This window comes from Melitaea cinxia, chromosome 29 (assembly GCF_905220565.1).
Source record: "Melitaea cinxia chromosome 29, ilMelCinx1.1, whole genome shotgun sequence".
Classification (NCBI taxonomy): Eukaryota; Metazoa; Arthropoda; class Insecta; order Lepidoptera; family Nymphalidae; genus Melitaea; species Melitaea cinxia.
In genome coordinates this window covers 4,091,246-4,108,449 of record NC_059422.1, presented here as the reverse complement: position 1 = coordinate 4,108,449, position 17,204 = coordinate 4,091,246, and the positions used below count along the sequence as shown (strand labels likewise).

General features: G+C 31.7%; 1 protein-coding gene across 1 annotated transcript in view; it reads right to left on the bottom strand.

The window, feature by feature from the left end:
* LOC123667820 (probable nuclear hormone receptor HR3) overlaps positions 1-16,658 on the bottom strand; it is a 90,159-nt gene extending 73,501 nt beyond the window's left edge. The window contains exon 1 of the mRNA XM_045601655.1: positions 16,556-16,658. Within this exon, the coding sequence (XP_045457611.1) occupies positions 16,556-16,658 (103 nt within the window). The remainder of the gene's footprint in view (positions 1-16,555) is intronic.
* Positions 16,659-17,204: the final 546 nt, after the last annotated feature.

Sequence of the window (17,204 nt, the reverse complement as noted above, 5' to 3'; positions counted from 1 at the left end):
GCGACATCTACTTTGATATGCACTACAAATCGGTATTTTGTACTATAAACCCGACTGGTATTGGAGATACCTATTTTAATTTGTTTGATGAGGGAATTGGGATCTACGTATTTCGGCCGTATGTCACACGCGTTTTGAAACTGTTATCATTTTGACAATTGTAATTTATCTCGATTTACTTCCTAATATGTCTCCGCTCTCACTAAAAATATCCGCTTTCATAATAAATGACTTTCGCAATCCTGACTCACACTTTCGCTCTTTCCCATCGATCCTGCCCGCGGTAAAAATGTTACTTTTACTTTTCATTTTTTTTTTTTTGCAATTTTGTCTTATAGGTAATTATTTTTCGGAGTATATTTTAATCGGTTTGGTCGGTTCTGACCACTTGTTCTGAAGTATTATTATGTTGTAAACAATTGACCAGTGACTAACCGACCTTGAAATTATCGCACTTGTGTTAAAAACTCAATATTATGAAAAAGTGCAAAGTTCATCGCACTCTGCCATTATACCAAGGAGTCTTAATACAAATTGGAATATAAAATTTTTACTGTATCAATTATAATAATTGCTGAGAATGTACACGCCTATAATCGCAGACAGATACTATTACACAACTAGTGAAGTTAAAATATTATAATAGCGTATAACATAACGTAACTATTTCATCGAGTATCTGGCCGAAAATAAAACGCACACATGCATATAATTCAACTTTCGAACTGGTGAAAGTTGTTCGAATGGCGCGTTGAAAAAATACATTTTGACAGCGGAAGTATCGTACAGAATCTTAGGAAACGCGATTCGAAATTCGAAATTCGATTATCGTTGGTATTTTGTCATTGTGAACCGTTCAAATAAATGACGCCAATTATTAGGCCGTATACATATATACTTTTTTATTTATATTTTTTAAATTATAATTTACGATTTACTGTAAATATTGTAGATAATTTTTTTGATGTTTTACTACTTTCGAAAATTCTGTTGTTTTCGTCTGTTTTAATAATTATGAATGATGTGAATTTTTACACAGACTTAGTTATTTTTAACAATATAGTCTAAAAACTTTCTCCATTACGTAAGTCATTAATAACGATGAAATGATAAAATTTAATTTTTAAATTTAAAATCTAACTAAAAAATGAAACACGTCTGTACTGTGTAATAAAATAATTATAACTACTTAACTATATTATCTTAACCGGAAATCAAAATGACGGCAGGTGATACTAAAACTATGCCTAGTTAATAAATAAACAAATTTATAAACAAAAACGTCAGCTGCTTGATAAGCATGTGTTCAGAATACTAAATTGAGCGGTAAATTTTTCATATACATAGCAAATCTGGTTCACAACCGGTTTAATGCATATACATTTATATATATATATACACACACAAATATACAGTTATATATAATAAATGATTTGCATAATAAGTGTTCGTAAAAGTGCCAGATGGTAGGTACTGTATCTGGTCGTGGCAATTTGAATCTAAATCGAATCTAAATATAGCTAACACTGCCAATGTTTAGTCAAATAATATTTATACAAAACCTTCATGGTAACGCCCTTCTCGAAGTTCAAAATGAGTCACATTATCCCGCGGTTTCGCGTGCGTTTATTTAACAAATATAGCCTTCCTCGTTAAATGGGCTTCCAACGCAAAAAAAATCCTGAGATTGACGCGTTAAAATAAACAAAACAAACAAACTTTTCAGCTTTATAATATTAGTATAGATTATTATATATAAATGAAGTACACATACACGAGTCCCAGTTAACGCTATCACCACGCCTTCGCTTATCAACTAGTTCATTATCTAACGGTGAAAGTATTTGAATCATAGCTCGCAACGAAAACACAATGACGAAATATATGCGTAAAAACTTACCTGTCCACATACGCGCGCCTTGTCGAGAGTTTTACCATCGAACTTAGTCACGACATAGAAAATATGTTATGAAATGACTTATAAGCTTATTAGGTTTAAATATATATGTTTGTAATGTTTTTGTTCGAATTAGCTTAATATCTGTGGAATTTGGAACTACAATTACATTATAATTGTTTATCCGCCAACCCGATGTGGTGCAGTGTGGTGGATTAAGCTCCAATCCTTCTCCTACATGGAGAAAGAGGACTATACCCAGCAGTTAGATGTTACAGACTATGACTATGTGTCAAGATGAAAGTAGCACTTGATTTTAAGTTAGACCTCCAAGATCATAACAGCATACGGACTCACAAACAAAGTTTTAAAAAAATATTTTGATTCTATCAAGAATTTGGATTACACACTCCCAGAGCCCGTACATATATATATGTATACTTTTTCTCAAATATCTCCCACGTATAGAGACTGACCAATGTCAATTTTGGTGTACAAATAAAAAAAATATATTTTTTTTGTATAAGTAACCATTGATTTATTCTAGAAGCGGTCTTCTCTAGCCCACTTCAGCCTAGCTAACCTGAAAAACAGAGGTAGGGCACAGCAGGAATTTCCTGCTCAAAATATGGAGCAGCCCGACTGGGGTAGTACCTCGACCTTACAGAAGATCACAGCAAAATAATACTGCTTTCAAGCAGTGTTGTCTTCTTGTGGGTGAGTAAGGTGACCAGTGCTCCTGGGTGAATTGGGGATAGGGTCGAAATCGCGCTTGCGATGCTTCTGGTGTTGCAGGTGTCTATAGGCTACGGTAATCGCTTACCATCAGATGAGCCGTACGCTTGTTTGCCGACCTAGTTACATTCTAGTAGTAATGGACTAACGAGCTCAAATCATGCAGTTATATATTATATTATATTATATGAATAATATTGATGTAAAAACGTTAACAAATTACAAACAATAACTTTAACGGAACATCTCAGACAAGCGGATAAGATAATTATGTATATAATTGCTTACATATAGTAAATAATTCGTAGATGCATCTCACTCTGATACATGCATATTGAAAACACACGGATTTGTATTCGAAATCAAACGCAGCGGTTATGGTTTTATTTTAATTAATTATTCTTTATTCTACACCAGAAACAAAAAATTAGACATACTTTTAAGATAGTTGCAAATTGTGTAGTAGGTTAGTTGTGGCTAGTCAGTCATTTATTCCAAAAAAGCTAATTATTATTACGTAAATTGTGTGATGATCAAAGGTTGTATGGAAGAAATCACTCTTTTAGTGATAAGATTGCCCGTTTACGACCTTAATTGCATAATTATAGTCTATTTATATTTTGGTGTACAATACTATTGTTTTATATTTAAAATGTAATTTTGTTACGATGTTATAAATATGTTGCATACTTAAATGGTTGAAATGAAAAATTTTCCACAATACTATTCATTTAAATTTTATTCATATTGATTTTCACTTCTCAAGCGTCACGATGGGTGTGTGTTGACATGTCACAGCTTATGTAATATTGTATATTAGTATCTAATAGCTACGTGATGCAGTTTTTCTCGTTATTTCCGATGTTACGTGAGTTTTGTTATGAAAAAAGCGTTTGTGTTAGTCTAATTATTAATCTATCTATAAAGCAAGTGGTATTACAAACAAAGTAGTACTTTTTAGGTTACGAGAAATTTAAATATATACGAGTACCTACCATTGTTTCTCAAACCTTTCGGTGGTGTAATATTTATAGGAATTATTATTCATTACGAGCTCCATATAATAATAAATAAGAAGAAAAGGTTTTTGTTTAACAATTTGTATAATATATACAGTTTAAGCTCAGTTGTAAATCTATCTTGTAACTAAATTACTGCTTCTGTTTGACAACATAAAGCTAATTAATCGTACATAGTATACGTTGCTTTATTACTCTATATCAACTAATGAATTTTTTAAATAGGCGGCTTAACAAGTCTAGTTTATTATTACATATCGAAAGATGAAAAATCTGCCTATATTATTGTATCTAAAAACTATAAATTATCAGCTTGTATGTGTGAAATAATTACCTGTATGTCTAAATGTTTTGCTTATTGCACTCGCGTGACTCCTCCGAAATACGGTGAAGGTCCGCTTATTAACTGCATCTCGTGTAATAACATACATAAACATTTAAAACAATATTTAAAAAAATATATTTTAGTAATTAACGTCTTACCAATAAAGCGAATAAGAATAGTGCCGTGTCAAAAGGACCGTACCTGCCTGGCTTGTTACCAATATTTCCTTTGTAAAGAGCCCGTCAGAAATCACTACGAGTGATTTAAAAAAAAAACACTTTTTTACGTTTGTAAACAGTAATTTGCTTTAAGCGTGTAAAATTTATAATTTAATGTTGATGGTCACTTCTAAGTGTGTCTCTGTGTTACCTATGTGTGTGTGTGAAGCTAGAGCGAATTATTAGCATTGTTATTATAACTGATGCCACATTATGGTTTTACTCGCGTAGCCTAAAAATCCGAAACCATCTCTGAATAAAACATAGCCTGTGTGTTACTATTGTCAGCTATTATATAGCAGCTCAGATAATCTATTATCAGCTGTATATTTATCTAATTTCATCGTTCTCAATCGATACTTAATTACGTAATTTTTGTTTAAATAAATAACAAACATACATTCTTACATAATTTATAAGTTAACATCTTCCATAACCTTAGATAATCTACCATTCTTAGTGGTATCATCCCACGGCGTGCTCCCGTGTTTCTCATCACAATATATTTATATATTCCGCAAGGCCTCGACGACACGCTAATGAAAAATAAATTACATACAATATAATTAAAACGTAAATTATTATTTATCCTATTAATACAAGTTAAAGTTGATAATAACGCAAAAAAAAACATTGAAATTATTTAATCATTCTTTTAAATTAAGCACTTAATGGTTTTTAACCGTTCCAAAATAACACAAATATCTACTGTCATAATCAAATATCGAATATCTAGTACATTTTTTTAATCATCTTACATAATTCGAATCGCCAGTTCGAAATATATACAAATCTTTCTAAAAAGACGGAATATAATTTAAAAATATAATATAATTGAGTAATAATAACATTCAAAACAAGTCGAGCCTTTACATTTCTTTAATAATTAAATATCATTACAATATTCTTCAATTAATTGATATATAACCAGTATGTTTTATTTAGATCTCAGAACGCGTCGATGTGTCCAAGTCTTTAGGCGTAATCGAGTGACATCATCCGAATAACGGATTCGAATTTAGAATTGATTTTTTTTAAGTGAAATCTTTTTGTCAAAGATTGTAAATTATAAGTACTAGTTATTATAATAATTGTCTCTTTATGTTTTTTGTTTTCTTTGAAAATGAAATATGATTTATTGATCATTTTTATGATTTTGTATCAAAATGGTTAGCTGTAAAAAAAAGAAACTGCTTTCAACCGCTCTGGTGTAGTGGTGAGAATAGTCACCTAAAATTCCTACGGTTTGCGGTCGATTCCCGCTAGGGATGTATATTTGTATTTGTACAAATATTTCTTTCCAATTTGGATGTCTGTCCTTGTGGCTCTCCCCGGCGTCCCTCGGAGAGCACGTTAAGCTGTCGGTCCCGTTTGCTATCATAAATACCTAATAGTGATCGTTACTCGTAGTAGGGAATATATCCGCCAACCCACAGTGACGCAGCGTGGTAGATTAAGCTCCAATCCTTCTCCTACATGGCGAAAGAGGCCTGTTCCCAACAGTATTGTGTTACAGGCTGAATGCGCAAGTATAGGATATATACAGTAACTAACAGGAAAGTAGTAATTAAAATAAAATGTCCGTCTCCATTCTCAATACGCTGAGTGTAATTACAGTTTAATCCGATATTACAAAGTCTTAATCGTGTAATCAAAAGATAGTAAACTCGTATAATATTGGCTTGGCTCCTTCACTTAGACTGACTTATTTTGTATGATTTTTTTTCTTTCATACTTTCCTTAATTAATAAACTATCTTGTAACAATACCGCCTGCTGTACATTTCTTTTTGTGAATTGTTTTATAAATTGTAAACTTCTTTTTATGTGTACAATAAAGAGTAAATTAAATTATCATTATTTTCTATAATCAAGGCTAAATGAAAGCTTGTAATTTTTTTCCTTATATGTATGATCTAATTTGATTTATTTATTTATTTATATTTTAACTCATCTAAATAAAAATTTATACATTTTTATCATATTTTCATTGATATCTAACATTTCAACTTTAACTAATACAAATAAAACATGTCTGAAACAGCATTAATAAGCTAGTTTAAATAGTTTTTCTTACAGTTGCAACGCGAGGCCTAATCCTAACCTTCTAAGGTATACACTATAGGCCTTAAGTGTCGAAGGCCGATAAGGCACGCGATACGATGACTCGAACGTCGAATAAAGAACGTTCGATTTTTGAATATCGAAAACGTTTGATAATGTGTTCAAATTTTAAAGTTAATAACGATTATATTTTTAAATATGTTTTCTATATTCAAAATAACGTTCATTACTCGAAGTTCGAACGAACCATCGTATTACGTTTGATAATTATTAACCGACTCCAATAAGGAGGTTCTCAATTCGACTGTATTTTTTTATGTATGTTACCTCAGGACTTTTGCCTTCAATATATTATTTACTTAACTATTCTTTCGTCTAACTACGTTAAACTACTTATCGATGTAATTGAAGTCGGTTTTAGCACAATTATTAAATTTCATCACATCATCATCACTTCATCCTATCGCAGTCCATTGCTGGACATAGGCCTCCCCAAGTTCGCGTTTAACATCCCGGTTATACGAAATCCTCATCCAGCCACCACCGGCAATGTTACGTAGATTGTCGGTTACGTAAGTCCAGTGGGTGGAGGACGTCCCTCGCTGTGTTTGCCAATAAGCGGTCTCCACTCCAGGACACGTCTGCTCCAGCGGCCATCGGTCCTGTGACACAGATGACCACTGACCAGCCCACTGCCACTTCAACTGGCTAGTTCTGTGGGCTGTCTATGTATCTATGTTAATTATTAAATTTAATAACGATTATTTTTTTTTTAATTTAATCGAATTCAATATTCAAAATTATTAATCTAAGATCTGCGTTTTTATTATTTGTTTATTGCTTAACAATTATTTTTCCTTACGTTCGGAATTTAAATTATAAATATCGTTTCGTTAAAATCTAATCGAACTCGTGTTCATTTAAAACATACAAATTACTACAGTTTAATAAATAGATATTATACATATTACGATGTAATAGAAAATAGAATTTATAAGTTACTAGCTGACCTGGCGAACTTCGTACCGCCTTATTTTTTTTTTCTTTTAATAATAATTACATATATCAAAATAAAATATAGCCTATCTTTCAAGTTGGATCAAACTGCACACGGTGTGCAAATTTGATTAAAATCGGTTAAGTTGTAGAAGTCCATCGCGGACAAACAACGTGACGCGTAATTTATATACATTAAGATAAAAGGGAACTTAAAAAGTTGACCGATGGCCGGATAACCATCTAACTGCTGGCTTTGAAATACACAGGCCGAAGACGGGCAGCGGCATCTTCGGTACGACAAAGCCAGCGCTACGGTCACCAACCCGCCTGCCCAGCATGGTGACCATGGGCAACACGCCAGAGTTCACGCCATTTTAGGCGTAAACTTGCGGAGAACTATGTCCAGCAGTGGACTGACTGGACCAGGCTGAACAGATGAAAGGTTATTTTTAAATCAATATAAATCGATTTTGTATAAATTTTAAAATACAAAATACATATTTAGCTTATAAATGACTCAGTGTGTAGAAAATGTATTCTTTGTATGAATAATCATTGATTCGAATTACGAAATGATTAAAATTTAATTTAACAACACTGAAGTAAAATACAGTATGACTTGTCTAGAATAGAACTACAATGTAACAAAAAACTTGTCACGTACAAAAGCTTTGCGCTACTTACAAGTTTCACTTTATTTCAAACAATCTATTTAACTTTCGAATATTATTATATTGATTAGGAAAATATTTTTGAATAAAAAATTAGGTACTACTTATAAAAAATTCAAGGTCAAACAATTTTGACTCTAAAAATTCATACTTATAGAACTTGGAATAAGAAAAGGAAAAAAACAATTGTGTCAAAATCTTTACAGTTGCTTGACAACTATAATTAACAATTAAGAAACCATATACCTACTCTTTCTCATACGAACAATAAATTTAATATATTTATTATAACATTAAAATGATCAATCGTACAATAAAAAAAAGAATATTCATACATAGATAAATATTTTTTTATTAAAGGAGGCTGTAAAAACACTTTAAAAAGCCAATAAGAATAAAAAATTAGATGAATAAAAAAAATGAACACGCTTTAATTAAACTAGTTACAGATTTGAAAAAAAAACGGTCCAAATTCAAAAATACCGAAACCAAATATTCAAACGTGGAACAGAACGATTTAAATAAACGACAGAGAAGCAAGGGTCGCACATCCGTACTTCGCATAGATAGACCGGCCTTGCGGTGCTGTTCAACTTGTGACATACTTTTGAGTTGGCTTCAAGCCGTCGCTGCGTGCAATCTAAAAACAACTCTATCTATTTCATTTTAAGGCTATTTTTAGAATAACGCGAAAAAAGTGTTTTAATTGAGACGGGCGATCCTGTCGCGAATTTCGAAATTCGAATTTCGCGGTTTATACGATTCGAAATATAACTCAGTCTGTGGAATACGTGTCGATTTTAAAAATAGAACGAGATTGATTTCATAATAAATAAAATGTATCTTTATAAACCCTTACTAATGTATAAATAAGTATGATGATACTCTGGAATAAGCTCTATTACTTTCTTCGTAAGGTCATTTTAGAATGGCTCAATAAAGGAATTAATTGAGTAGGATGTAGTTCTGTCACGATTTTCAAAATTTAAATTTCATGACGTACCCGAGATATAGAGTGGTCTGTGGATGTATGAATTTAAAAAAAAGATAAGCTATCTTTTCTATAAAATAAATATTTCTATCTCTTTCTATCTCCTTATGAACTCATTTTACACATCGTTTGATATTACTTTTTTTGTTTTTTCATATACGATATCATTTGTTTGTGTTACAACTTACGAGTCTAATCTCGATATCACCTTTTATTTTGGCGCGACGTACGGTGACGACACATATTTATATGAATAGTTTAAAATGTAGAATGCGATAATATGCCACACACACTATCACTCACTCACTTCAGCCTAATACAGTCCACTGCTGGACAAAGGCCTCCACAAGTTCGCGTCAAAAATGGCGTGAACTCATGTGTTTTGCCCATAGCCACCACGCTGGGCAGGGGGTGGGTGACCGCAGGGCTGGTTTTGTCGCACCGAAGATTTTGCTGCCCGCCTTCGGCCTGTGTATTTCAAAGCCAGCAGTTGGATGGTTATCCCGCCATCGGTCGGCTTTTTAAGTCCCAAGGTGGTAGTGGAACTGTGTTAGCCCTCAGTCGCATCTTACGATACCCACGGAAAGAGAGGGGAAGGCTATATTCTAGCTACCGTAACCACACAGCATACACACACAGCATCCACAGAGTATAAATGACGTTAATTATTAGTCGTATAGTTGTTATAATAATAAAAGTATTTAAATTAGCATGCTTCTAAAACCTTAAAGTATGTTACTATGTCGTAACTGTTTATGCATTCGAAGAATAAGTGTGAATCAAACTTCTTTATACTTATGTTCTACTAGTACTTACTTTAAAAAAATATGACGAAATTAAATTTAAAAAGCTAACATAATAATAGACTAAAGTTTTAAAAGTCCACATTAATCTCGGAAGCTACCAATTGAGTTATTAATTGAGAATCGTTCTAGGCTATAAAACATTACTCACAGGAACTTAACTACTTACGCCAAAAACTAAAAGATATCTCATAAAACATACAATAATATAATTTCAGGGACTTGTAAACCTAATACATTATACAGAGAAAATACTCGATTAGAACATCATTACTTCTGTTCTAATGTGAGAATGTACCCAACATTACGCAAGTAAGACCACGTTACACAGCTGGTAGGTAATAAAAATATAATCAAACAACAAAGAAAACGCACTTCCCGTAAACAATACAATTAGTTGACAAAGTGAAATCCGACCTTTAAATGCGAGTTACGACAGTTTTAGTAATTTTGCAACAGCCGAGGTAACTTTTTTATATCAACTGATAACCGAATCCGGGTCAATGAGCTTGTCCTTAAGCGTTTGTACTTGAAATTTGTTAAGTTTCTAATCAACCCTTGAAATTGGAAAATTGAAAAAAAATAATTTGAACACCCTAATTAGCGGTATCAACAACTACTTAAATTTTTATTTCTATAACTTGTAAAATTTATGGGAACGTAGTGATAAAATATAGTCTATGTGTTATTTTGAAACTTCAGCTTTCTATACGCCTAGTTTTATTAAAATCGATTCAATAATTTTTGTGAGAAGGAGTGACAAAGTAACGGCCAAAACTTTTCTTTTATAATTATTGTGATTAGCATTTTAATACTGTTTATTGTATGTATATACATACGGTTATATACGTATTATATACAAATGTTACATACTTAATAAGCTGTCAGTTTTTTTGCCACTGTACGGTAGGTAAAACTGCTAGCAACGTGTTGACTACTGCGCCATCTATCGTATTTCTTGTTTACCTTTTTATACACTTGCTGTTTCGCCCTCGGCTTGCGTTACGTCGCTTAGTTACTTTTAATAGTTTGTTATACTATTCAATAAAAAATGAAAATAACCTTGCTCCAATGTTTCAGCAGCAGCTTCGGTGCGACAAAGCCTGCCTTACGATCACCAATCCGCCTACCCAACGTGGTGACTATGGACAACACACATGAATTCACGCCATTTTTTGCGCGAACTTGAACTTGCGTGGAGGCCTATGTCCAGCAGTGGACTGCGATAGGCTGAAGTGATGCTGATGATGAAATGTTTCATATAGTTCACAAGATAAATACCAAATCAAATGTCAAAAATATTATCCCCCATCCCCCAATCACTTTACTGATGAAAGAATAAACAGTGAAAGAATTTATTTGCGCTTGAATCTCAAACTCAAAATGAATAGTTTTAAGATAAAAATCTTTGATACGAATTATTTATTTATTTTTCTCAATATATCTTACATTTTATATCTGAAATGCAATATAATATCAAAAAGAAAGGTTTGTTCTCTATTAACGGTAAACGAAATTAAAAATATAATTTTTTTCACTAGGACGCGACTTCAGTGTTGCAACGCCGGCTAACTCGGTACAAGGATTCTATTGTCAGCAAATTTTTTTTTAGTTAGTTTAGTTCGTAGGTACTTACTAGGTACCTAGCAGTCTGTTACGAAATATTTTTTGGTGCATTAAATTTCCTTTTGAACATCTTTCTTTATTTACCCTAACTTATAAAATACCAATAAATTAAAAAAAATAGCAATAATTACTATTCTCAAGTCGTCTTCAAAATTTTGTATTTACAACATAAAATTCCAATCTAAAGGCAAGTAGGGACACTATCAAAATAACATACAGCCATAGAAATGCCTAGAATCTAACAGACCTTACCCATAGTACTATTTGACTGTAAAATGACCGATGACGTCACAACGCAAAACGCACTGCGCATGCGTATACGCGTGCGCCCAACGTATGTTCGATAGTTATATGTGCTGCGTTTGTTTTATCTTAACTACTTGAGCAAGTTACTTGAATGGAATGATCCAATATGCTTGTCCTACTTTACGTAAGACTGGTATACACATTTTTTTCGTATTAGTTATTTTTAAGCTCACTTTAATTTTACTTATCCTTTATCAAGATTACTTTCTTTGAAGTTATCAAAAACGATTCATCGACTGTCATTTATAGTTGTTAATTTATCTAAATCTATAAAATTAAACAACATAATTTTAACATTCACTGATAAATTACGTAAAAACATTACGTCGATGTACACATAAAATTCAATTACTAAATCCTTTTGGCTAGCACAACCCCAACTCCCCATCCCCCTTCCATTTCGTCCCCGTGCATACTTAACATGCAACTATAGTAACATCGCATTACATACACCTCGCACTCGCCCTTACGGGTCAACGTTAAAACGGATTGAACTAATTTACTTTACTCATTATTAGGTCACTTTAGTATATTCTTGTGATTCTTTAGAATCTCAAGCATTTGTAAAGATTTGTTTTGTATACATGAGTCCTATATTTGCAATCAGTAATCATCCTTTAATTATTTGAATATTTTTATTAGTAAAAATTCAAAATGAGTATCAAATTGCGCTAATTTTGTTTATTAATTGCTTTGCTGTTGCTAATAAGAAATGGTTCATTTGGCTACCTTGATAAATTCGTTGGTGTATTTATAAAAAATACTACCGCAAAAACTCACCTGTAAATTTCTTATGAATTTGTAAACATAATTTAATCAATTCCAAATTTTGAATAAGGTTTATATTTTAATTTTTTTTTTTTGAGTCAATTGCTTTTAAGAAAATTGTAGAAAAACTATTCATAATTAAAACTAAGCAAATTAAATTTATTTTAGTACAAAAATCTGTGTATCAAGTAATATTCTAGATTCAAACGTAGCCTCACTCACACAGACTAGGCAAGTATTATCATATCACTAGTACCTGAGCGCATGTTACACGCATGCGCATACATGAATATGTGTACTGCGATCGGTTTGATGTGATACTTGATCGACTGCAAGAGTAGTTTCTGAATTGAGTTGCTTTTACGTCTAATATTTTGTTTTTTGAAGTAAAACTTCTTTACGCACGTTTGACTTGGAAGTAAGCTGGTGAATGCGTGATGAGAGCGTTACAAAAAGTGTGATCGAGCGAGGCGAACAGAAGTTGAGAGGGAGTTATAAGTTAGTGAAGACTGAAAGATAAAGTGTTACGTTTCGTAAGTTTTACTTCAGTCGTGTGGTCTAAAGCACACTCGTTTTTCAATTTAAACTTGTAGCCATTATTTATGTATGATTAAATTTTTAATAAAATCTATCAAATATACAAAAAAAAATGCTTTCAAATTAGTTAATTTAATCCCAGATAAAGATTACTTATTGACATTTTAATATTTTAAATCTATACAAATCAAAAGTAAAACATATTCTACAAAGAATAGAAGATATGATATGCCCGCCATGCGCCACAGAACAGATGTCAATAAACTACGAACGCAAGTACCAAGACGAGTCGCACGCATACGCCGTCTATATGGGTCTTGGCCAGGCAACTTTTTCTCGCTAGTACTAAACTAACGCTGGCCTGTCACATGTTTATGCGATCCTAGTGCTTTTAGTGCACGTATGTTTCGATTTGATTTGTCAAATTAGATACTGCTTAGCTTAAGTCGAATTTTATTTGATTTATATTCAATTTACTTAGTAAACTTCAAATTGAAATAGTATAAAGTAAAACGAATTCATAAATAATTCTTTTACAATTTTCAATATTACGTAAATTGAGCAAAACTGTCAAAAATTTGCAATATGGCGACGTATTATTCCAATTGAAAATTATGGTTAAAATGTAATTAGTAAAGCAATATTAAGTAAGTTCGTAGTAAAAGTAGAGTTATGGCAAATTATAGCCAAAATCAGAAATAATTTAGAAATAGTTTTCCAAGAGATCTTAAGAACTTAGGAATAATTTTCTGAGATGCTATCTTTAATTAAAACTAGCTCCACCACTTGATTTTACACGCATAAACTACCTAAAACTGTCGAAATGTCGTCAGTAGTCATCTCCAGCTACCTACTGAGTTTCTTTGCAATCAATTCACTAATTTTTAAATGAAAAAATAGCAAATATCTACACAAAACTTCGCATTTACGTTCACTAGAATAATAAAAATTTAATAGTTTCGATTAACAGCGAATGTAATAAAAATTAATTTATATTTCTAATAGACAAAATCAGGGCACGGCGTTTTGGAGCAAATCATGTCGTAATATCGTCATTTTTATACAACAAGCTTAGTCAGAACAGGTAAAACAAACATTTCTTGCTTACAAAATGTTAGAATCAATTTTCCTTGTGGAGTAGTTCGCTTAGTCTCTATTATGTAAATGTTAGTAATTATATTATTGATAAAGAAAGTGATCATAGACGATGCATGTTAAAAAATCTATATTTGTATACAATATGGCCTATTATGCAAAACAAAGAAAACTTTAAAATACTTCTAATTAATTCATTCGAATGTTTTGCTGTTGCAAATGATCGCTATGAAAATTAAAACAACATTAATACACCTAAGGTTGACCTGTCATACATTTATGTGACCCTGGTAACTTTGTATGATTGACATTAAAATTAGCATCCATTAACTTAAATTGAAGGAAAAACTTTTAAGTTTAGTATCACTGTTATTTTCTTCTCTCTCTCTCTCTCTCTCTCTCTCTCTTTCTGAAGAAAGATAGTAAAGTAGAAACACCGAAAGAAAAAGTCGTAGGTCACACAGAGGACATTAGTTCACAAAACAAAATATTTTACTCATCGAAAAAAATATTAGTAGTAATCAAAATTGAATATTTGCGTTAATTTGCTTAAAAACAGTATCAAATTTCATTTAAAATCGTTATTTTTAAACATCATCAAATATATTTTTGCCTATTAAGTTATTACGTTTTTATCGTGTGTAGTATATTGTATAATTGTTTATGCATTTCATAAATTTAACTGGTGATAGGTAGGCAAACTGGAATTAAATTCTAGTTATTCTTGTGCCCTATATGACTGTATAGTGTGCAATTTTTTGCACACCAATGTAAGTTGAAGAAAATCCAGTTAAGTAAATAGGTTACATTTAGTTTTACCTAACAACCAAACCCAACCTTTTTAACCGACATAAAAAAGGAGGAAGTTTCTCAATTCGCCTTATTTTTATACATTGCTACCTCATAACTTTTATTTATTAAATTATTTATTTATTTTTGATGAATTTAAATTTGATCGAATACATTTTGAGTTGTCTGTAATAATGCGTGTTTAATTGAATATTTGTTCAATGTTGGATTTTTTGTCGAAGAATTGAAGTCAGTGTTTTTCACTTGTGAGCAAAGACAATTTTTATGATTGTATATTGAAATATTGTCATAAAAGAGTAACTAATGTGCACCAATTTTTTAATTACATTTTTCTTTTAAAATATTGAGTATAAAAGAAAATCAATATGGCTGCGTTATGTCAATTTTTTTTATGATTTTAAAATCAGAACAGGCAAAGACCACAATGACTAGTCCAATTCCGAGTCGCACGAACAAAACGCTAAATATCGAACTGGTTGCGTTCAGTTATTCCACCTTATTACGTTACGCAAGAGAACATGTTTTAAAAAAGAAACCAGACTTGACAGTGCTTTCATGATCCAAAATGGCCGCCGAAATTGTCCTTTATTTAAATTTCGAATCGCTTTTGAATATGTGTGAAAGTGCCTAAATGTCAATTGAAATAATAATAAAAGGAACAAGTAGTCCAATTATACCTGGTTATTATCATGTTCTTTTTTTCAAATTGAGTTTTTTATTTTAATATTTCAGCTCAAGTAAAATATGTCAAGTGCGAGTTGGAGTCAAACACGAAATGATACTATCGTAAAATATTAATCATTAATTCTAATGAATCAAACCCATTTGATTTATAAGATAATTTTTATGGAATAGATGGTGTAGTAAGAAATGCGTTCCATAATTAAAAACTTATGACGGATGTATTTTATGAATTGAATAAATATTGTGATTTTGTAAGATCTTAAAACTTTAAAAGCCTGTCTTAGTTCAAATGCTTTTAAACAGATAATACTTCAAATTCTAACACATTAGTTTGTTTTTTCGAACGTTAAGATAGAATAATACTTTTAAACACACATTTAAGAAATTTGTACGTGGGTTGGGCCACTTAGCCTCAACAAAGTTGAGCGTGTAATAGTTTCGTATGAACCTTTTTAATTAAATGTAGCGAAATCAAAAGATCTTGACTCTTTTAATTATTTAAGATTATTTATTTTTAAAGTAATAAAAAAGCCTACACTAATTTGAATGTTACATCTAAATACATCTGTGTTTGATATTTAAACGAGTTTATTACATAATAAGATAGCTAACATCGACGGTAACAGTTACCGAATTTTAATTGGCAACTTTCTTTAGGCATGCAGCTTTCATTGCGTAACTGTGAAATGAAAAACAATTATGTACGTATTAATATAGCGGAAAGGAAGTGTTTTGGTACTTTCTAGAAACGATATTTTTTATTTTACGTGAAGATCGCTCACGCAATTATTATAGGATCAAATCTTTACGATCTCACGTCGAAAAGAAAGGCGTCGTCGAAAATTGTAATCGACGATAAAATTTTTTACGATACTCTCGAATTAATGTAATTTTAATATTTTTTAATGTGATATTTCTGGCTTTATCGTTTTTGCGGGTGCCATTTTTATGAATAAAACAAACTAAAGTCCCTTCGGTAGGGACTCATCGTGAGTAAGAGGAAATTACCTTTAATGCTCCCACCTGAGGTGTGTGGCTGTTGACTCTGTTGCGCATTGCTCGCCTCCAGCTTCGTGCTCACTGAGTTCCACATATCGAACATGTTCAACATCATGGGCCCTCCGCGGACCGACACGATCACAACAACATATACATAGCACTCATATAATCACACAGTTCATAACTCTTATCCATTTTCTTTTTAAACACTGAAAATACTCAAGTCTCAAAATCGTTCGTCCGACGTAAAAAAACTTAAGGCTACAGCACTGATCCCCGGTTTTTGTATCATCATATAATATTGCGCTTTTTTATCACTATTTATTTTTATTATTTTAATTTTATATTATAAATACTTTCTATATATAAACTTCTCAAATGGTCAACTAATGTAAATACGCTATAATTTCTCATTAAACTACTACTTTATTCGGATTTAAATATCAGTCTAAAATTTTCGTTCGTAAAGGTCGGGTTACGCTCGGGAAGTATCGGGCTAGCTAAGTATTTGTGATTATTGTTACAGATAAAAACTATTCCGTGATTATATATTGCGTATAAATTTCAAATAACTGTGATTATTTCGAAACGTGGCTTTCAAATATTGTCGAGGTGCGGTTTCTTATAAAAATGATTGCTTGTGTCTCCCGGTACGATG